At 44.4% G+C, this 23362-nt stretch overlaps 1 protein-coding gene across 2 annotated transcripts in view; it reads left to right on the forward strand.

The window, feature by feature from the left end:
* LOC120946921 (alpha-2-macroglobulin-like protein 1) overlaps window positions 1-23362 on the forward strand; it is a 221074-nt gene that overhangs the window by 105772 nt on the left and 91940 nt on the right. For both annotated transcript variants that reach the window (XM_040361745.1, XM_040361746.1), the window contains exons 16-20: window positions 686-814; window positions 7747-7849; window positions 13103-13175; window positions 17068-17293; window positions 19628-19748. In XM_040361745.1, coding sequence (XP_040217679.1) covers window positions 686-814; window positions 7747-7849; window positions 13103-13175; window positions 17068-17293; window positions 19628-19748 — 652 coding nt within the window. The remainder of the gene's footprint in view (window positions 1-685; window positions 815-7746; window positions 7850-13102; window positions 13176-17067; window positions 17294-19627; window positions 19749-23362) is intronic.

The raw sequence follows: 23362 nt of genomic DNA on the forward strand, positions 1-23362 counted from the left end.
GGTCTATAATTGATGCTCTTAGTGGGCCTTGGTTAATCAGATGTCTTTCCTGGACTGATGGTTAAGGCAAGCCTTTAACTTAGTTATATTGGGTATCCTCGGTTCTGTGGCTGGCACTGACTTGTTATTGTCAACTGTTAGCGGTTAGTTTGAAATTATTGATGGACAAATATGATTTAAAGTCAACAAAGATGTGACCTTCCAGCTACAACCATGCCATACTTTTATCTGGGTGGGTAATGGGTAAGTGTATTTGTTGGGGGATGGATGTAGTTGATAATGCTCATGCTTTTCAACACTAACCTACAGCTGCTACTGGATTATAAAGAAAGCCACCATCCAGGTTGGCATGTACTGTGCCTATCAATGTCATCTTGAGTGTTCTCTGATAGCTTCCTGTTGGCCTCTATAACTGTCCGTCACTGTTTAGGGTGAGAGTTTTTCATGTGGGAGATGCTGTAATGAAGATCATCAGTTGCCAGGGACTATTTCAAAGGGGAAAAGAATCAGACCTATGAATAAACACACATATCTATTTATTTAAACACTCATTTATCTATAAACGCCATCATCTCTGCTATTCTTTAGCAGTAGTCCCTGGATCCTATCAGAAAAGTCCTTTCTGAGTTTACTTTTTAACTGGAACTGCAAGTAGTTATATAACGTAATCTGCTTTATGTTACAGCAAAGGAGTCTATCAAGACCCTATGGATATTATAGGCATCATTTTGAACAGGAAGAAGGCCATTGCCCTGAAAATCAGACAGCCGTTATTAACTGGCATCCTGTGTTTGATACTTCATTTCTGTTTAAGGTATGTCTATTTAAACATATGTAATTTATGCTTTGTTCACTATATGTTACTCTAATTTTATGTATTGTGAGATTGGGGGATCAGAGGTAGATGAGTTTTTTCAGTGAGACGCCAATCCGATACTGAGTTTTTAAGGGCTGGTAGCCCACTTTTTTTTTTAAAGTAAAGTTCAAAGAAAACAAAAGTAGCCCTCGCAGGGGGTTTTCATCATTCCTGTATCTTGGAAATACATCAATAATTCAGCCTCCCGGCTTTCACATTTGCCATCTGGCTGTTCAGGTCTTAAACTTAGGCCCCACGTTCTGCTCCTCAGAACTACCAGCTTCTTAGCCATAAGCACACGTCTAGCTTACGTCCTGCTGGAGCTAAGCACACACCTAGCTTACGTCCTGCTGCAGCTAAGCACACACCTAGCTTACGTCCTGCTGCAGCTAAGCACACACCTAGCTTATCTCTTGGTGCTCCAACAGTAATCACCTCTGCCTCCTGCAGAGATGCATCCACTCTGTCTTCTCTCACAGAGCTTTTGGGAGTCACCTGACTCCTTAGCACAGACCTCCTGTCTGTGGGGTGGGGTGGGGCCCTGAATGCTGCTCAGATCAGCCTTTAAAAACCCAAAACACAGCTGACCAATTATCATGTGTTTCTTTACAGAATCTGGCGTAAAATAGCCATTTCTCACCCAGCACAGGGTCCTATCCTCACAGTATATAAATTCCATGTGTAGTGCTCACCCCTGGAGGATTGCTGAGAATATACCCAGGTCTCCCTTGCTTCCAGTCCATGCACTTCGACAATTCAGCCTCAGTTTAAAATCTATTGCTGAATAACTAGTACAGGAGAGGGGTTTGGGGGTCACAGGATGCTCCAAAATGTTAATAACAATCAATGAGAGGACAGATATTTTAGTAGAAAATCCTTACAGGAGCAGTACACACTACAGTACTAAACCAGTTCATACTCACAATGCCCCAAGAATTGTCTGCCACCCAGAATTCACAGGTAGATCCTCAGTAGGGAAATTAAAGATCCTTCTCCAGACCAGGACTTCAGGACAGTGCCCTTGCAAAATTGTCTATTAGCAATTTCCTCCAGGCCCAGTTCCCACTGAGGCCCAGATGGCAAACTCTTGCCTCATTAATTCTCTCCTAGGGTAAGGTGACCAGATTTTTAAAAGAAATCCGGGGACATATTTTTTCTTTATTAGTAATGGCAACAATCAGCGACTCTCTGCCTGTCGCCGTCCGCTTCAGTCTTACTCTCCGGGCCCCCGGCTACTACTGGGTGGGGAGCGGAGGAAGATCACTCCGCCAGGGAAGGCAAAGAGATAGGCAGGTGGCTGGCCAGGATTTGAGCCAAGGCAGAAGAACATGTGAGCGAAGCTGAATGGGCATGCGCCCGAAACTGAAGAAATATTTCATTTCGCTCCGACCAGCACATGATCATCAGAAAGGGGCGCAGATAATGGAAAAAATACAACCCCCTTGTGCTAGTAGGCACGGCGGAGCGGGGGGGTGTAATTCAAATTTTTTAATTTTAATTCTGCACTGATTGTCTTTAAAATTGCTCCTGCCCCCAATAAATCCCATCTGGGGACAAAACCAGGGACAGACTTGGTCTGGGGACAGTGTCCTCAATCAGGGGACTGTCCCCTGAAACTGGGGATGTCTGGTCACCCTATCCTAGGGGCAGCATCCCCAAGAGAACTGGAACTTTCCCTAGAGAGGAAAGAACTCTGCTCAGACCTCCTAAAGATTTTTGTCACATCCCAAGTCACCTTCAGAATGACTCCTTCCAGGTATTGGCTGGGGCATGATAAATATCCATACCAGGTATCTGGATGTACCAGGTATCTAGATATATGCCACGGGAGAATCAACCTGTCAAATAAGATGTTCAGGATGCTGTGGCCAATCAAGGCCGATGAAGGAGGTGTGATTTGGCCTCCAAAATACGACTTTGATTGGAATTCACTGCGTCTTTCTCCAGCAGTTCTAGTGGGGACTGAACTTTGGATTGCGGTTACCCCACTGGGCTTGTTTTAGGCCTGTCATCAGCGATGTCTGTGAGATTAATACAGTTTAATTTTAGCCCTTTTATTGAATAAATATTGCTAAACTATTGGTGGCTTGGCCCCACTCTATCCCACTCCCTCCCCTCTTGCAGTGCAGGAAACCGCATGTGATTCGGACAGGAATCACACCGCATTAATTTTGTATGGGCTTAAATCGCACCATAAAGGTATCAGTTTTGGTTATCAGAGCATTTGCGCAACTACAAGTACTCATGCAAATGTTTAGTATTGGCACCGATACTGGCATCAGTATCTGTGCAACCCTACTGTCTGTGCCTTCATTAGGGAGATCCCCCCTTTCTATTTGTCCAGTTTACAGTGCAAGTTGTCAACAGAACAGGAATACAGGAAATCTGCCAGTGGGAACACTGTGGAAACCTGGTGAAACTAGAGATTTCCTCACTTTGGTGGGCTTTCCTATCACTTCCTGTTTTGGAAATGGAACAGATTGAAGGAAAATTTCATCAATGGGACACAGATGGTAAAAAAAAAAAAAAAAGAAAGAAAAAAGGACCAGTATAATAACCTTCTCTTAAAGCGGAGCTCCGCTGAAAAAAAAATATTAAAAGCCAGCAGCAACAAATACTGCAGCTGCTGACTTTTAATATTAGGACACTTACCTTTCCTGGAGTCCAGCTCCGTCCGCAGCGATCGCTCGTCACTCTGCTGCCCCCTCCCCCCCCCCCGCCATCCTCGGTGAGGGAACCAAGAAGTCAAGCGCTCCGGCTTCACTGCCCAGTTCCCTACGGCGCATGTGCGAGTCGCGCTGCGCCTGCTGACTGGCTCCTGCTGTGCTCTGGGAGCCGAGTGTTCCCAGAACACAACGGCAGCAAGTATCTGCACCCCCCTCCCCCTGAAAGGTGTCAAATGTGACACCGGAGGGGGGAGGGTTCCGATCAGCGGGAGTTCCACTTTAGGGTGGAGCTCCGCTTTAACCAAAAAAACAACTCTTATTCAAATTGCAAAACATGGAGTTTACTTCTAATTGAATGAACTTCATGCGAAAAAAAATACTGACAATGTGCTGGGTAACAGCTTGTTCAGTTCCATGGGATGCATACCATCTCAAGGATCACTGCCGTTTCTGCATTATTTAGTTTCAACCATAGAAGAATATATAGATATCATGATATCATAATAATTTGCAGCAACAGGAGAGCTGCGGCTTCAATACACAGAAGCTGCACTGTCCACCCCTCCTCTCCCCTTGTCCTTTCACAGAATTCTTTGTATTTTGTGGACAGTTCATAAAATACAAAGCATTCTGTAAATAGGCAAGGGGAGAGGGGCACGGACAAATGACAGTGTTGTTTCTGTCTATGAGAGCCACAGCTGCAGAAGTATATTATAATAGCTATTCTATCTGACATCAGTGAATTCTTAAAGCGGAGTTCCACCCTAAAAATGAACTTTCTATTAACAGCTTGCCTTTAATGTAAAAAAATAAAATAATTAAAAAATAAATGTACTCACTTTTATCTGGCTGTTACTAGGCAGATTTCGTAATCTGCCTATTTCCTGGTCCTAGGTGGTTCAACTTCCTGTCCTAAGACCCCATTGCCTCCTGGGAAATGATGACACTCATTTCCCAGGAGTCTCTGGGCATTACCGTGCCTAAAAATCACCCAGCATGCACCTCTCTCTGAAAACCAGGAAGAAAAAGGAACTGGGCTTCACATGCCCACACATATGATGGATACGGCTACAACATGAGCTGGAGGATATAAGGCAAGTGTTTGCAATGATTTCTGGAACGATTGGGGAGCTATTAATATGTTTTAGGGACTATTTACCGATTAAGACCCGGACCTTTAGGCAGCTAAAGGACCTGGCCAGTTTTTGCAATTCGGCACTGCGTCGCTTTAACTGACAATTGCACGGTCGTGCGACGTGCCTCCCAAACAAAATTGGCGTCCTTTTTTCCCCATAAATACAGCTTTCTTTTGGTGGTATTTGATCACCTCTTTTTTGCGCTATAAACAAAAATAGAGCGACAATTTTGAAAAAAGTTCAATATGTTTTACTTTTTGCTATAATAAATATCCCCCAAAAATATATAAAAAAAAAAAATTTTCCTCAGTTTATGCCAATACGTATTCTTCTACCTATTTTTGGTAAAAAAATCGCAATAAGCGTTTATCGATTGGTTTGCGCAAAATTTATAGCGTTTACAAAATAGGGGATAGTTTTATTGCATTTTTATTAATTATTTTCTTTTACTACTAATGGCAGCGATCAGCGATTTTTTTCGTGACTGCGACATTATGGCGGACAATTTTGACACATTTTTGGGACCATTGTCATTTTCACAGCAAAAAATGCATTAAAAATGCATTGTTTACTGTGAAAATGACAATTGCAGTTTGGGAGTTGACCACAAGGGGGCGCTGAAGGGGTTAAGTGTGACCTCATTTGTGTTTCTAACTGTAGGGGGGTGTGGCTGTAGGTGTGACGTCATTGATTGTGTTTCCCTATAAAACTGAACACACGATCAATGACGGCGCCACAGTGAAGAATGGGGAAGCCGTGTTTACACACAGCTCTCCCCGTTCTTCAGCTCCGGGGACCGATCGCGGGACTTCAGCAGCGATCGGTCCCGCGGTCACGGTCACAGAGCTTCGGACCGTGCGCCCGCGACCCACGGCTGGGCACTTAGAGGACGTACCTGTACGTGCTTGTGCCCAGCCGTGGCATTCTGCCGACGTATATGTACAGGAGGCGGTCCTTAAGTGGTTAAAGGGGTTGTAAAGGATTTTTTTTCCCTAAATAGCTTTCTTTACCTTAGTGTAGTCCTCCTTCACTTACCTCATCCTTCAATTTTACTTTTAAATGTCCTTATTTCTTCTGAGAAATCCTCACTTCCTGTTCTTCTGTCTGTAACTACACACAGTACTGCAAGGCTTTCTCCCTGGTGTGGAGAAAACCTCTTGAGGGGGGAGGGGGCGAGCAGGAGTGTCAGGATGTTCACTAACACACAGCTCCTTTCTCTATCTGCAAAGTAGAGAGTCTCCTGACTTGCCTGCTCACCCCCTCCCCCCCTCAGCAGGCTTTCTCCACACCAGGGAGAAAGTGTAACATTACTGTGTATAGTTACAGACAGAAGATCAGGAAGTGAGGATTTCTCAGAAGAAATAAGGACATTTAAAAGCAAAATGGAAGGATGAGGTAAGTGAAGGAGGACTGCACTAAGGTAAAGGAAGCTATTTAGGGAAAAAATGTTTTTCCTTTACAACCCCTTTAATGCGATTAATTTTAGCTTGCAAAAAAATAAAATTATGCCTGTAACCCCCACTTTAAATACAAAACAACACTGATGCTGGAGGTGAAATACACCTCATGGGAATAAATTAGTTATCCAGCACACTTTAAGAAAAAAACGTCTCAGGTTCACTTTCTTGCCAAAACAGCTACAGTGTATGCCTAGAATACTAAATTTCTTCAGAATGTGCTTGTTCTCTGGTTGGCCTCTAGCTTTATTACTTAGGGATTCAATAACCTGATGCCAATTATGAAGTTTATGGTTCCCAGGATCCTATTCTGCAAACTTGCTCAGCCTCAGTCGCTCACCAAACAATGAAGCAGCCTATAGATAAAGTTACCAATGGAAGCCTATGTATTCCACCCCCTTTAACCCAGTTATTACAACTTTATTTGGCCAGGTTCTTTATAAATGTATAATGTAGTGAAAAATGAATCTCTGGTGTAATGTATCTTAACAGTGCTATTCATTATAAAGATCCCAGAAATGTTTTTCAAAATAAAACAAGAGGTTCACCTAAACAGAACCTATTATTAAAAAATAAGTAAACTCTGATTGTTTTTTTTTTCTTCCCTGCAAAGGAAAAGCATATGCGATGCATACTAGCCCATGAGGATGAACTCAGGGGTGTGCGCAACCTGCACGTGCAGAGCCCGCCAGGAAGTCAAATCGCATGCAGTGTGACATTTCTCGATCTCTGCAGCTGCGGATCGGGAAAATGTCTCATTGCCTGTTATTAGCGATTTGCATTGCCGACTTAATGGCGGGCTCTGCAAGTACGGGTTGCAAACTCGCCTGAGCTCATCCTTACTAATACATTATGTGACGCTTACCTGCAAATGAAGCCTGCATCGTTCCTGCTGGAGGCCGCATTCATCTTCACCCATCTTCCTTCCGAGACCGCGGACTCCAGCTCTGTGACTGGCCAGAGCCGCGTGAGGTCACTTCTGCGCACGCGTGCGGGAGCCGCCGGTTTCGGCACACGTTTCTGAAGAAACAGCACGGCGACCGTTCCTTTAGAGCACATGCACTGGTGACATCAGCGCAGTATACAGTAAATATCTCCTAAACGGCGCATGTTAAGGAGATATTTACAGTGCAGCACCTATAGGTAAGCATTATGCCCTGTACACATGACCGGTTAACCCGTTTTTAATAGAATTCCGTCAAGCTGTCTTGCATACACACGGTCACACCAAATTCCGACAGTGAAGAACGCGGTGACGTACAACACTACGACGAGCCGAGAAAAATTTAGTTCAATGCTTCAGAGCATGCGTCGACTTGATTCTGAGCATGCGTGGTTTTTAGTCCGTCGCAATTGCATCCAGACGAATGAAATTTTTTGCATTGGAAAAATGGAGAACATGTTCTCTATCTAAATCTGTCGGAATTTCAGATGGAAAAAGTCAGATGGGGCATACACACGGACAGAATATCCGATAAAAAGCTTCCGGCATTATTCTAGGCTTACCTATAGGTACAAAGTATACAGGAAGGTTTACTTCCTCTTTAAATGACAAACTGGAACAATCTATGTGTAATTCTTTGTTTTTCATAGTTATTCATGAAACTTAATAACTGCTTTTGACTACCTAGGCAAGCCAACTGAGTTTATTCACCAACACTCATGTCAAGAAGCCAGTGGAATGTGTTGATAATTCGGTTGCTCCTCGTAGTACAACCAAGAAAGTCAAGAAAGGTACTTTAGGTCCTTTACTTCATGTTAACTTAAAATGCAAGCTACAGCATAAACAATGTACATTATTCAGGTATTTCCTACCAGGGCTTTTTTTCTCAGAGAATAAGTGCAGGAACTCACCCTCCCCAGACAAATCTCTGCCCCCAACCCCGTCATTCCGTGGGAAGAGAAGTAAAGCAGCGCCAAATCTGTGTACTGCTCAAGGCCCAAAAAGGCACAGAGTACCGCACTTAGTAGTGCATAACACAGAGCATAGGAAAGTGTTCTCTGCAGTGATGAGGTGTATGAATCACACAGGGCACAGAGAAAATTATTAGCACAAGGGACAGTACTTGCATATCTCCCCCAATGTAACCATCCATTGCTCACCTCACCTCTGTGCCCCCATTCATGTTTCACCTCTGCAGCCCTTGACCACAGCTCACCTATGCCCAGGGCCGCCATCATAGGGGTACGACCCACACTCATGTAAGGGACCCAGGCATTTCAAGGGCCCTGGACGTCCCGATCGGCCCAAGCCCGGGAATCATTTCTATCTGCTGCCTGAAGGCTGGATGATTGACAGCTACGGTAGCTACTTGTTTCCACCCACTTTCCCCTCCACCAATCTGGGTGTATCCCAAGATTCTACTCGGCGGCACCTGTGAGGGGTGAGTTTAGTGTTCCCCCCGGCAACCAGGAAGTGTGGCTTAGTGGCTGAAAGTATTGAGTGTCTCAAGGCCACAAGACAGCTCCTGGTGCCTGGGATCAGGACCGAAACGGGGGGGGGGGGGGCGTCTGCCGGTCTCAACCGATCTTCTCCTCCTGCCGCTCCCCCGGCGCCCGATCTCTTTCACATTACAAGTTGTAGAGCTGCAGATACTGAGGAGATTGTGTGTCGGGGGAGCAGCAGGAGGAGAAGATCGGATGAGGCAGAGATTGCTTACATGCCATGGAGCTCATCCAGGCAGCAGATGGAGGAGATGGGGAGCGGAGTGCTGGGGAGGGCTCAACGGTGATTGTCAGGAAAAGCACTTCTGTCCCTGGCACGCCCCCTCCAGTCATCAGCATGAAATGACAGGGCTCCCCTCTACCCCTTTTCTGCATCCATGTCCTGGCTCCTCCCCTGCAGATGTTGGGAAGTGCCAAGTGGAACTTTATGTTACAGGTAGTGGCCGGATTACTTTGATATCCCACAATTTATGTCCCCCCCCCCCCCAGTAACTTTTCATGTGGGTCTGCTAATTCTAAAATCTGTCCTGTCACTGCTTTGTGTCTATGATCTTCATGCTCCCATCTAATCTCCCTTCACTATGCTTGCTGCTATGATTATAAACTATGTAAGCTGATCAAGTCTTCTGATCACTACAGAGTGCTGCACAAATATTCCAGCAAGGATACAGAATCCCTAATATCAAGTCTGGGTGACATCACTGTGATTGCCTCATGCCTAGCAGAGAGATTGTGACTCTTATAGATTGGCTGCATTTTACCAATTTTCCTACAATCACTTTCTGCAGATTTATCACTTCTTTCTGCTGCAGAAAAATAATACAAATAAAAAAACTACTGACACCGTTCACTGCCCTACTGATATGGGATGGAGGAGGAGGAGGACGACAAGGGATGGAGCAGGAGAAGGAGGACATGGGATGGAGGAGGAGAACACTGACCTGACCTCACTGACCTCACTGACCTGACCTCACTGACCTGACCACACTGACCTGGTGGGTATATGAGTATGTACATGAGAGGGGTGGGTAGTATGTACACAAGAGGGGTGGGTATAGGTGGGTAGTATGTACACGAGAGGGGTGGGTATAGGTGGGTAGTATGTACATGAGAGGGGTGGGTAGTATGTACACGAGAGGGGTGCGTAGTATAAAATACACCACTGATGCATTAGTGACCAGTGCCAGTTATTTAACCCCTTTGTGCTGCATTAGTGGCACTGGTATCGGAGTTTATGAACCTTTTGATGCTGCACCATATAGGGGTTAATTAACTCTGATACCGGTACCACAAATGCAGCACAAGGGGGTTAATTAACTGCCACTGGTCACTAATGTATAGTAATACAATAACCCCCTCCATGCTGCATATTTCAAATACCAATGTAAACTCCCCCCCCCCCAAAGAGTTAAACACTTCAGGCAGGTTGACACAGCTATGCCACTACAACAGTGATTTAGGTTACGTTTTTAGCTTCAGAAAACTTACTTTGACTGTTGCATGGGGCTTCACTGACTCCTCACAGCAGCACACTCTCCTTGACTGTTTCTTCCCGCCTCCTGTGAATGACATCACGCCGGGCGGGACTAGGAAGCTCCTGTCGGGCGGAGAACACTCTGCCTGGCAGGGAAGTGAATGATCCGTGATTCACTCACAGCACACTCGCTCTGCTGCAGACAGTGTACCAGCGGGTGGCAAGGCTGTCTTCAGCAGTGCGGAACAAGTGGCATCCTTAGCCTCCCCTACCCCCCCCCCTGCTCAGTCGGCTCCTGGCGGGTTCAGCAGCTGTCGGCCTGGCCGCTCCGCCTCCACCTCCCCTTCAGCGCAGCGCAGTTTAATAAAGCGCTCAGAAGCGATTCAGTTCGCATGCGCCGCGCTTTATACGTTTTTTCATTCATTCATTCATTCATTCAAGAGGGCAATCCTTTACCGGCCCGCTCACGCTGCCAGCTTGAGGGACACTGACTGGGCGAGCCTTGGCGGCACTCAGGGCTAATAGTTAAGTGCTTCATCGCCGAGACTCTGGGCTTTTCATGGACCAATTCGGGGCTCCAGCCTCCCCAGCCCACCCCTAACAATGCCCCTGCGGCCACCCCCATCTGCAGCTTACCACTTCTTTCCCCCATCTGCAGCTTACCACTTCTTTCCCCATCTGCAGCTTACCACTTCCTTCCACCATCCACAGCTTACCACTTCTTTCCCTTTGTCCACAGCACACCACTTCTTTCCCCCATCCGCAGCACACCACTTCTTTCCCCTGTCAAAAGCACACCACTTCTTTCTCCCATCCACAGCACACCACTTCTTTCTCCCATCCACAGCACACCAATTCTTTCCCTGCTCCACAGCTTACCACTTCTTTCCCTCATCCGCAGCTTACCACTTCTTCCCTCCATCCACAGCTTTCCACTTCTTTCCCCCATACCGCAGCATACCACTTCTTTCCCCCGTCCGCAGTTTACCAATTCTTTCCCCCCTTCACAGTTTACCACTTCTTTCCTCAATCCGCAGCTTACCACTCCCCCCCCCCCCCTTAACAGCTTACCACTCCTCTCCCTGATCACAGCTTACAATTACATTCCCCCCTTCACTGCATACCACTTCTTTTCTCCATCCGCAGTATACCACTTCTTTCCCCCATCCGCAGCTTACCATATCCCCCGCCCTTCACAGCTTACCACTTCTTTCCCCCATCCGCAGCTTACCACTTCTTTCCCCCCTTTGCAGCTTACTGCTTCTTTCCCCCATCTGCAGCTTACCACTACTTTCCCACCATCCTCAGCATACCACTTATTTCCCCCATCTGCAGCTTACCACTTCTTTCCCCCATCTGCAGAAAGAGGCAGCGGGTCATGTGAGCGCCGATCGGCGCTCTGAGACAGGTAGAAGGCTTAATTTCTCTTTCGTTCATAGACGGACACAGCCTTCATTGACCTTAGGGTTATGCTTCTTCCTACCAGGAGATCTCCTGGTAGGAAGAAGCATAACCCTAAGGTCAATGAAGGCTGTGTCCGTCTATGAACTCAGAGAAATGGATTTTACGGTGATTACAAAAATCCTTTTTTCTATATAAAGCACAGTCACATTACATGAATCAACCGAGAGGATAATGTAAATTTAACCCTAATTTGCACAGCAGGAGGGGCGGGGGTGGGCACATACACGGAGCTGACAGGCAGGGAAGAGAGGATGGAGGAGAGCACAGAGGAGAGACAGGAGACACAGCGGATGATGAAGGCGCATAAACTGACCATGGTGTCAGGGCTCAGCAGCCATGATAAACCGTGGTCAGTTTACAAAGGAGAGGGCATAGCCAGGCAGGATCAGCCAGGTATTTCTGGTGATACAAGGAGCAAAATTACACAGCACACGCACTGTGCTGTATAACATGCTTTAAAGGAAGAGGATCTTAGACGTTGATATCCAAAACAAATATAAAAAACACCCCTTTTTGACTAGTCTGACTTTTTTCTCACTGTTCCAAATGTGGACTGGAGCAATATCCGTTGCTTTCGGCGGGATTACAGCTGCGACCAGTCATGCTGCTCTCTCTCCATAGGACACATTGGTACTTCTGCTCCATACCCAGCCATGTCACGATGTGCTTAAAGGCACAGCATGATCCTGTAAATAAAAAGTAAATGTCCCTTAGACTTTCAAAGGGGCACAATAAAGAAAAAGGGGGAACGACCCCTAGTAGCTTATATCATTATCTGTTTTAAATTTCACTGCATGAAACACTTACTGCACTGGAGTTGTGAACACAAAAAAATAACAATAATATTTTATTTGTTTTTTAGATCACAGGCAGTGCCATATCATTTTAATTTAATTATTTTTCAATGTGTGGGAACACAAGTTTATATTGGCAGCAGCAGTCAAGGATTTACAGTGATATAAATATATATATATACAGTATTTATTGGTTGATTCGTGCGGGAGTATCTACACATTTTCATCATTCTGCCTCTGCTTCCCACGTTTGAATGTAAAAGAAAATTTGATTGTTGTTTTTACCATAAAATCTTTTTGTCTGGGTTCATTGAAGGACACAGCACCCACCCTGTTTACTGACTTCTCACTTGGTATTATATGGCTCTATACTGCAGTGGTTACTAACTGAAGATTTGGGCACAAGCAGGAGCCACCTGTCCTAGGTGGTGCAATACCCTATGGTCATTCTAGTAAGCTGGTTGTGTCCTTCAATGTACTCAGAAGAAAAAGATTTTATGATGAGTACAAACATCACATTTTTACTGCAAGAGAATTTTCCAAAACATTTACTTTGTAAAGAATACCCAATCACATGCAAGAAAAAAAAAAGTACTTTTGCTTGCACATTGAATAATACATTTCAGTATAGCTCCACCTCATTTACTAAACTAAGAGAAAATTCCTTTGAAAAGTTAATGGCCTATTTGTCTTTAGTTAATCAATCCAAATGTGTACGCCTTCTATGACAAATTCTATTTCATTCCATAGCAGCTTCTTTTACCATATCACTATTTCTTTATAACTCAATTTTTTATCTTAAATCCAAAGAACAAGAGGTCGAGGAGCGTTCCCCCAGAAGTAACTTCCCAGATACCTGGCTGTTTGAATTAGTGTTGATTGGGTAAGTAGATTATTGCTCAGTAGGGATGAGCAAAGTGATTTCTGCAAGTTGTCACCAAAGTGACATCTCCCTCAATAAGCTGCTTGGGTGAAATTTGCTTAAAGGAAAACATTCTTATTTTTTTAATTTAATTTTTAGGAAGGGAGGGTGTATTTAGGGTAGTTTTGGTTTAGTTTGTTTCATAAAATGTTATTTGTATTTGAATTTTTTTAGGAGTTGCTTCACTGCCATAGGCGGTTTTGCATTTTTTTGTGTAAATGTTTTAAAAATCATTTTAGGTCTGAATATTACATAAGACCCCAACGCATTATGGCCACGGATTTAGAAAGACTTACGACGGGCGTATCAGTAGATATGCCATCGTAAGTCCGAATCTGCGCCGTCGCAACTTTAAGCGTATGCTCAAACTGAGATACGCTTAAATGTTGCTAAGATACGACCGGCGTAAGTCTCCTACGCCGTCGTATCTTAACTGCATATTTACACTGGCCGCTAGGGGCGTGTACGCTGATTTACGCCTAGAATATGTAAATCAGCTAGATACGCCTATTCACGAACGTACGCCCGGCCGTCGCAGTACAGATACGCCGTTTACGTAAGGCTTTTTCCGGCGTAAAGTTACCCCTGTTATATGAGGCGCAGCCAATGTTAAGTATGGACGTCGGGCCAACGTCGAATTTTCCGTCGATTACGTCGTTTGCATAAGTTGTTCGCGAATAGGGCTGTGCGTAATTTACGTTCACGTCGAAAGCATTGACTTTTTGCGGATTAATTTGGAGCATGCGCACCGGGATACGCATGCGCCGTTCGTAAAAAGCGTCATTTACGTGGGGTCACAATTCATTTAAATAAAACACGCCCACCTCTTTGAATTAGGCGGGCTTACGCCGGCCAATTTACGCTACGCCGCCGCAACTTACGGAGCAAGTGCTTTGTGAATACTGCACTTGCCTGTCAAAGTTGCGGAGGCGTAGCGTAAATAGGATACGCTACGCCCGCACACAAATACGCGCTCCCTACCTGGATCTAGCCCTATATATTTTATGAAAGCAGGTAAGTAAAGAGGTAGTTCCAATCTTTTATGTCATACAAGTTCAGCACAACGGTTTATGAAGCGCAAACATTCATAGAAAAAATACACTAATGTAAAGTTAGGGCACAAAAATCCCAATCGTTCCAGTAATGAGCATGAGCCCAGCAGCTCCAGCCGCTTTCTCGGGTCCTCATTGGATAGATTGATAGCAGCTGCTGTCAATCAAATCCAGTGACACGGGAGCCCGGACGGGGGCCGAGTCCTGCTGTCTGTGTTAATGGACTCAGGAGAGTGCCCGAGCGGCTCTCCGTGGGGCACTCGATGAGGGGGTGAAACTAGGAGGGCTGCCCGGGAACCCTAGAAGAGGAGGATTGCACAGGGAGGGAAGTATAACATGTTTGTGTTTTATTTTTTATTTTTTTAAACAAACTTTTACAATCACTTTAACTATGAATAATGGGCCTAGAATTATAGCTCTCACTGTGGCGTGTGTGACGATATGTAATGTGTATCGCCCAAAAAATTTTTGTACTATACTTTTTTAATTACAGAGCACAAAAACTCCCCTATGTGATGTATTTTTAGTGACAGGTACTCTTTAATAAGAAATCAAGAGTCTAAAAGCCCTCTGATGTCTCACCTGTCCTCTAATGCATGTAATGGAGTGTAGATCACGAATAGATGGAGCTGGAAATTTTATTGACTACATAAAAGTGCTAATAAAAAAAAAAATGGATGCATTTCGGCGAGAGCCTTGGTCATATTTTTTATACATTGCTTCCAGGTTAGTCAATGGAAGTGGAGATCAGCAAATTGACTTCGCTGGTCTCCCTCCCCTCTACCTGGGTAGATTTAACAGGCATAGGGATTTACATTGCATCACCTCTGAAGCTCCCGCTGTCATTTTTTGAAGAGAGCTTGGTTGTTCGGAGCTTCACCCACACATCCGCGTCATTCATTCACAGTTTCCTGTGAATTTAATAACTACAAGTACTGGCACATGGCTTGTAGTTCTGAGGGTGATGGCACTGTAGTTTATTCACAATCCCTGTAGTTTTCAAACTGACAACCTTTATGGAGGTACGGGCTGAAAACTGCAATGCTTGTCCACAGAAGCCTGATATTGCACTTGTGATCTGCTGATCGAGGATGCTGTGCTTTCCAGGCTCCTGAAGGTAAAATAAATAAATGCACAATTTTTCTGCAAAAATATGTGCACACCTATGCCGGTTGCAATTTGCATATTCCGGGTGCATTTTTCATTTTTTAGACTGGATTCACATCTACAGTATGCATTTTTAGTGCTTTTTGCATTTTGCACATTTGCAGTACAGTCCATTTAGCATGGTTTTCTATGGAACACATTCTGTAGTGCAAAATGCAAAAAGCACAAAAAATGCATTGGTGTGAATCAGGCCTTAATACATGTTTTTGATCCATTGAAGTGGTTTTACATTGCATGTTTTTGATCCATTGAAATCTATGAAACCAAAAACACAACCTGCTGGTCCCATAGGAAACCATGTTAAATGGACTGTAGTGTGTTTCTGCAAAACTAAAAACACGCTAAAAAATGCATAGGTGTGAACCAGGCCTTAGGACCCATTCCCACCTATGCATTTTTAGTGCTTTTTGTATTTTGCAGATTTGCACTACAGTCCATTTAACATGATTTACCATGGAACACGTTCTGTAGTGCAAATCTGCAAAATTCAAAAAGCACTTAAAATGCATAGGTGTGAATCCATCGTTAATACATGTTTTTTAACTATTGAAGTCGTTTTACAATGCATGTTTTTGATCCATTGAAGTCTATGGAACCAAAAACACAATCTGCTGGTCCCATAGGAATCCATTTTAAATGGAATGTAGTGTGTTTCTGCAAAACTGAAAAAACTCAAAAAATGCATAGGTGTGAATCAGGTCTTAGGCTGGATTCACACCTATGCATTTTTTTGTGCTTTTTGCATTTTGCAGATTTGCACTACTGAACATTTTCCATAGGAAACCATGGTAAATGGACTGTAGTGCAAATCTGCAAAATGCAAAAAGCACCAAAACTGCATAGGTGTGAATCCAGCCTTAAAGCGGAGTTCCACCCAAAAATGGAACTTCCGCTTTAAGAGTAGGTCACCCCCTGACATGCCACATTTGGGGGGAGCGGAAACCCTCTTTTTAGAAGGTTTCCGGTCCCACTTCCTCCCGGGGCTCTGGGGCGCCGGAAGGAAGTTCACCTCTCCCCCTCCCTCTCGGCAATCATCTGGGACACGTCACAGGTACCAGATGATTGCCTGGCCAATCAGGGCGCGGCTCGTGCATGCGCAGTGCATTCCCGACACCACAGAGAGGAGGGGGAGATGAGCGGGGCTTTCGTACGCTCGCGGGCACCTGGGACATTTCAGTGTCCGAATAATAAAAGTCAGCAGCTACACTTTTTGTAGCTGCTGAGTTTTATATGGGTGGATCTCCACTTTAAACATGTGTTAAAAAAAAAAGCAAAAATTTCTCTGGCAGTGAAAGGATTCAACAAACAAAAAGTTCTTTGAAACAGAAGAGATTCTTGCAGATAGGTTTAACTTTCGGTACCAAAAGTGTTGTGCCTACAGGCTCCATGGATGGAAATCCATCACTAATGTGGCCATCATATGTTCATTAATATCTCAACTTGCAGAAAGAAGACTGAAAATGTGCAGATTCTGAAAGATGTATCCCTCTTTGTAGAACTGCAGGTGTCGGTGGATCATACAAGTATTTATGCCACTTTAGTCGTTTATTAGAAGATAAAACTGTTCCATATAAAATTGATTCAATTGTGTGTTAAGCAGTTTGGCTTCATCAGACCCTTTTTTCCCCTCACAGTCCAGAAGGCCACACTGTGCTAAACCTGAAGACACCAGACAGTATCACCAAATGGGAGACAGACGCCGTGTGTCTGGGAAAATCTGGTATTGGGGAGATCCGAAATGTTGGGCTTGTCACCTTCCAGGATTATCACATTGACCTAATTATACCTTACTCTGTGGTACAAGGAGAGAAATTTAAAATTGATGCCCAAATCTTCAGCTATGAGAAGAAATGTATTTTGGTAAGACCAATCAGCCATGATCTAATAATATACTATAATAAGTAGTATCTTGCAGTTACCCATAGCAACCAATCAAAAATATTATTTTAGCAGCTTAGAAAAGATGTTCCATGGCATAGATCAAAGGGTGAGTACATGGATTAAAAACTGGCTACGGGGCTAGTCCAGAGGGTGGTGATAAATGGCGTGGAAAGTGGGGTCCCCAGGGTTCTGTCCTGGGACCAATCCTATTTAATTTGTTCATAAACGATCTGGAGGATGGGATAAACGGCTTAATCTCAGTATTTGTGGACAATGCTAAGCTAAGCAGGGCAATAACTTCTATGCAGGATGTGAAAACCTTGCAAGAAGATCTAAACAAATTAATTAACTACATGGCAAATGAGGTTTAACATTGAAAAATGTAAAATAATGCATTTGGATGCCAAAAATATTAATACAATTTACTCGCTAGTGGGAGAACCTCAGGTGGAATCTAGGATGGAAAAGGACCTGGGGGTCCTAGTAGATGACAGGCTTAGCAATGACATGCAATGCCAAGCTGCTGCAAGCAAAGCCAACAGAATATTGGCATGCATTAAAAAGGGGATTAACTTCAGAGATAAAACGATAATTCGCCCACTCTACAAGACTCTGGTCCGGCTGCACCTGAAGTATGTTATCCAGTTCTGGGCAACAGTCCTCAGGAGGGATGTGCTGAAACTGGAGAGAGTCCAGAGAAGGGCAACACAGCTAATTAAGGGACTAGAGCAGGCATATGCAATTAGCGGACCTCCAGCTGTTGATGAACTACAAGTCCCATGAGGCATAGCAAGACTCTTGCAGCCACAAGCATGACGCCCAGAGGCAGAGCATGATGGGACTTGTAGTTTTGCAACAGCTGGAGGTCCACTAATTGCAAATCCCTGGACTAGAGGATCTTAGCTATGGGGAAAGACTGCAAACACTGAACTTATTCTCTCTGGAGAAAAGACACTTGAGAGGGGATATGATTTCAATGTATAAATACCATACTGGTGACCCCACAATAGAGAGAACTTTTCCGCGCAAGGGAATCTAAAAAGACACGCTGCCATTCACTAAAATTAGAAGAGAAGAGGTTTAACCTTAAACTGTATAGAGGATGCTGTGGAATTCTCTTCCACAAGCAGTGGTTTCAGTGAGGAGCATCGATAATTTAAAAAAACTATTAGATGGGCACCTAAACGACCACAACATACAGGGGTATACAATGTACTATTAACATAAAAGCACACACGCAGGTTTTAAGCTCACAGACTATGTAACATTTGCTTTGTTGTTGATGGCTGCTTTGAATTTTGAGTAGCACTTTGCACAAGTACAACATTAGTAATGTAAAAGTGCTTCATGTATCCAAACTCACAGTTTAATCATAGTTTTTATTCAAACTTCAAGCTTTGAGATGTGCCAGAAGACGTATGTCTCAGAATACAGAGAACGAAGGTCTGGGAGCTCCTGTGGGGAATGGAGCCCTTTAACATTTTTGTAGCTTCACTTGACTTTCAGTTCTATACCAAATTATCAGTCAAGGCAATGAGAAAATACACAGATGATGCTGGTGTATTTTATACTGCAGGGGTCAATATTTTCGCTAAAGGCCAGAGCTTCAAAAGACATAAAATGAACAAATAAGTGTACATAAAGACAAAACTTTTTTTTGCTTTTAAATTTGTATAGAGTAGAGGATAGTCAAGACTCCTTTTCTTTTTTCTTTTCCTCCTTATGCTTATAAAAGAGATTTCCCCTCACCACCTGTCCCAGTGTAGCAAGAGCTGAAAGCAAGAGGAGATCTCTGCAAAGTGAGGGGGATATGCCCTCTTAGAGAGTTGTCACCAGGACAAGTTTGCTAATTGAAAGATTTTCTGTCACTTACTGCTCCTGTGACAACTCAGTGGTGTGTAGTCAACATAATTTGAAACGCAAGCTGGCCAAAGAAAGTGCAATTTTCTTTCCCCATCAGCACAGTCAGTGCTGATAGGGGTATCCCTTTCATTAAAGCTATTGTGTTTTCTCGGCTATAACTGCTGGCAATATTTGCATGAAAAATCCAACAGGCTGATGTACCCAAGTTGATTGATCGATCAACTTGGGTACAATTAGCCTGCCCATTAAAGGTTCAAATCGCAGGTGAAGTCCCTGCTGACCTGGCTGAGATTTGAGCCATCTATAGCCGGCTTCAGTTTCAACATCCTACAGTGGGAAGAGAATTTTTTGATGCTGTTATTTGAATCAAGAATTTTTATTAAACAATTCCACATAGATACTATAAGTTTGCCAACTCTCTCTTTCTAAAGTGCTATCTCATTCTCACAGGTGGCAGTGTCTCTATCTGAAGTTGATGGTATCCATACAGTCCAAGGCAAAGACCAAGCCCGATGTGTCTGTGATGGTCATGTTAGCCATTTCAGCTGGGATGCCACAGCTACAAAACTAGGTACTGTTTGACTTTATTACAATATATTTTCCTCTTACCCAGGAAGAGAAGTTGGCAGCTCTGCCTGCAGGCTGTAATTCATTGATTTATAGCTTTCATCTACTTATGACTAAAGCTGTGTTAGGAAAAATTGGATGATAGGGCAGATCCTAACACATATACTACTTTTAATGTATATGTATTCGTGAAAGAAATTAAGGAAGGCTGACTTCATATTAAGGCTCAGAATTCATGTGGTCAACTTTAGCATAAAACTTAAAGCCTAAGTCCACCTTTCTGAACATGTTATATGTTACACCCATATTGGGGTGTGACAGGTAACATGTACAGCATGCACCTCTGGTGACAGGGGGATCTTCTCCCTGCACCCACTGTCACAATTTGAAATCAGCATGGCCGTGTGGGCCTCTGCCCACTCGGCCACATTATTTATTCACAGTTTCCTGGGAATGAATAGACTGCGAGTCAGCCATTGTGCCGAGGATTTGTAGTTCTCAATGAAATGCGAGAGCGCTGGTGATCTTCCTTCTCTCAATAACTTCCTCTCTGTAAGGGAGGTACGGGCAGAAAACTGTCCTGAGAGTCTGCAGGAGCCTGATATTGCACCTGTGATCTGCTGCTTACAGGTGTAATGGTCTACTCTACAGGCTCCTTAGAAATATGCAAGAAAAATTTGCATTTATTCTTTTTTTTTCCAAAGTGGGGCCGAGCTCGGCATTCTGTGTCTATGCACGCTAATGCTGGACTTGGGAGCGCACCCACAAAGTAACCCCCAGGGAGAGTGCTTCTGCCAAAGGGTTTACCAATGCGAGGAGGAGCCACGAGCACCGTCATGGGACCCCAGAAGACGATGATCCGGGCCACACTGTGCAAAACGAACTGCACAGTGGAGGCAAGTATGATATGTTTGTTATTAAAAAAACAAAAAAAACATAGGTTTACAATCACTTTAAAGTGTAAGTTCACCTTTACAGAAAAATCTGTAAGGTGAACTTACACAGGTCCCCCTCCTCTCCCCCCTTGATCCCGCTGACCTGGACCACACCAATCTCTGTCTCTAAGCCACGTTATATCTGCGCCAGGGGGTTAGAAATCCTCTCTCTGTCTTCACATCTGACAGGACGACAGGACGGGCTATGCGGCTGCTGATTGGTCGGCGCTGCTAATGTGACGTGCTGATCAATTAGAATGCTCCAAAACAATGTTTTGGAATTCAGCTCAGGGGATTTCTAAGCCTTGGAAACACCTGCTACGGGTATACCAGGGCTTAGAACCGGGGATTGCCACAGTACAGGTCAGCTGGTCAGCAGGTAAAGGTGAACTTACCCTTTAAGAAATAGATTACCTTCACTTGTCTAGATAATTTATCCTTAGCTTAGTAAATGTGGTAAAAATGTACTTTGCAAAGAATACCCAATCACGTGCAAAACAAAAATTTAGCAACATCTTTTTTGCTTGAATACAAATGAATGATAGAAGTCATCAAAGCTTCACTTTATGCACTAAGCCAAGGGAAAATGACATTGCAATGTGAAAATACTTTGCTAAGTGAACAGCCTAATTGCTTTGATGGTAAATCAACCTGAATGGCTTGTATGGTGTGGAATTTAGAAAGCCAATGATTATCCTGTATATACCGGAGTTCTGGATAAAAAGTTCACCAACAGAAAAGGTGTGCATAGCTCCGCCCACTATTCTTATCCCAAACTCAGTAACAGAATAAACTTTTTTGTCTTTTGGTTTGCAATTAACTGAATCTGCAAGTCTGCTACTGTTAAACAACAGATATGTTGTTGAAGCCTGGGAAGGATCCGCTCTCCCCAGATTCATACAGACCCATTTCCCTCCTGACATTCGATGTCAAGCTTCTGGCTAGAGTCCTGGCAACCAGACTGTCCAAGTGCATTCACAATGTGGTGCATAGGGACCAATCAGGCTTCATTCCCACGAGATCCACGGCACAAAATCTACGTAGGCTGTTCCTAAATATTCAGGTCCCAGTAGACAATCCAGGTAATAGGGCCATACTCTCTCTCGATGCAGCCAAAGCATTCGATAGCGTGGAATGGCCATACCTTTGGGAGGCGCTGCAGCGGTTTGGGGTGGGACCCTCTTTTTTGAAATGGGTGCAATTGTTGTATAGCTCCCCAACAGCGAGGATGAGAGTCAACGGGGAGGTATCCGGGTCGTTTCGACTCTATCGGGGCACACGGCAGGGGTGCCCACTGTCGCCCCTGCTGTTTGCCCTGGCACTGGAGCCCCTGGCGATTCACGTGAGAGCGTCTCCAGGGGTCGCAGGTTTTGTCAGGGGAACGGGGCGGGATGTTATCTCTCTATTTGCAGACGACACGCTATTATATTTAGGTGATACACGGGAGTCTTTGAGTAATGTGATGTCTTTGATAGCCGATTTTGGGGATCTGTCTGGCTTCAGCATCAACTGGAACAAGTCGGTACTCATGCCACTGGATCCCATGACAAACAGTCTCCCAAACTGCGCCAGGGATATAGTGGTGGTAAATGAATTTAAATATTTGGGTATTCAAATCACCCCCGATCCTACCCAATACTTGGCCAAGAATCTGACACCACTGTTACTTAAATTCAGACAGAAGTGTGCGTCCTGGAAAAAACTCCCTCTATCTGTCACAGGCAGAGCAAACCTTGTCAAAATGGTGTGGGCCCCCCAACTCTTATACATTTTTCATAATGCCCCGACCTGGATACCACATAGATGGTTTTCTCAGATTGATGCTCAGTTTAGGGATCTGATATGGGGTGGTAAGACTGCACGCATAAAACTTAGTACACTACAACTTGCCAAGGACCAAGGTGGTCTAGCGGTCCCTCATGCTCGTTATTATTTTATAGCTTCGCAAATTCAACATGTAGGAAATTGGGGGGAGATAGACCACGGGGACCCGGTACGTGCGCCGCTGATTCCGCAGGGGTCAACGCTCCCTGCGGTGTCACACCTAGAAGCGGGGTTCACGCATCTAGACCAGACATTACCCACGGTGATACTGCTCAATACGCTCTGGAAATATGTCCGGTCCAGTCTTGGTGTCAGAGGAGTATGCCCTTTCACCCCAATTTGGAAAAATTCTTACTTCAGGGAGCTCCTTAAACTCGAAGGCTTCAGGCCGTGGGGCAATGCAGGGATCCAATACATTACACAACTGTTTGATGGTCTAATCCTTAAGTCATTTACAGATCTACAAGAGGAGTTTGGGTTGGGCAGAACTCAATTCTATAAATATCTTCAATTACGGCATGCAGCCCAGAAAGAAGCCAGACTTTTCCCTATAAGTATAGTGAGGCACCCCCTCCATAGTGATGTGCTTTTCAATAAGGACAAAAAGGGCATGATTTCACAAGTCTACTCCAGGCTGCTGAGTGTCACTCACGATGCGTCCGAATTGCCATGTAGGAAGGGGTGGGAAACTGATCTAGGTCCCATTGACGGGGATACATGGGAGATGTGCGTGACCTCTGCTCCTTTGGTCTCAGTCTCAGCGCAACATAGACTCTCGCATTTGTACCTCCTCCATAGAGTGTACAGAACCCCCGCCCGACTATACAAATGGGGAATACGAGACTCCCCAATCTGTCCC

Source organism: Rana temporaria, chromosome 8 (assembly GCF_905171775.1).
Source record: "Rana temporaria chromosome 8, aRanTem1.1, whole genome shotgun sequence".
Taxonomy (NCBI): Eukaryota; Metazoa; Chordata; class Amphibia; order Anura; family Ranidae; genus Rana; species Rana temporaria.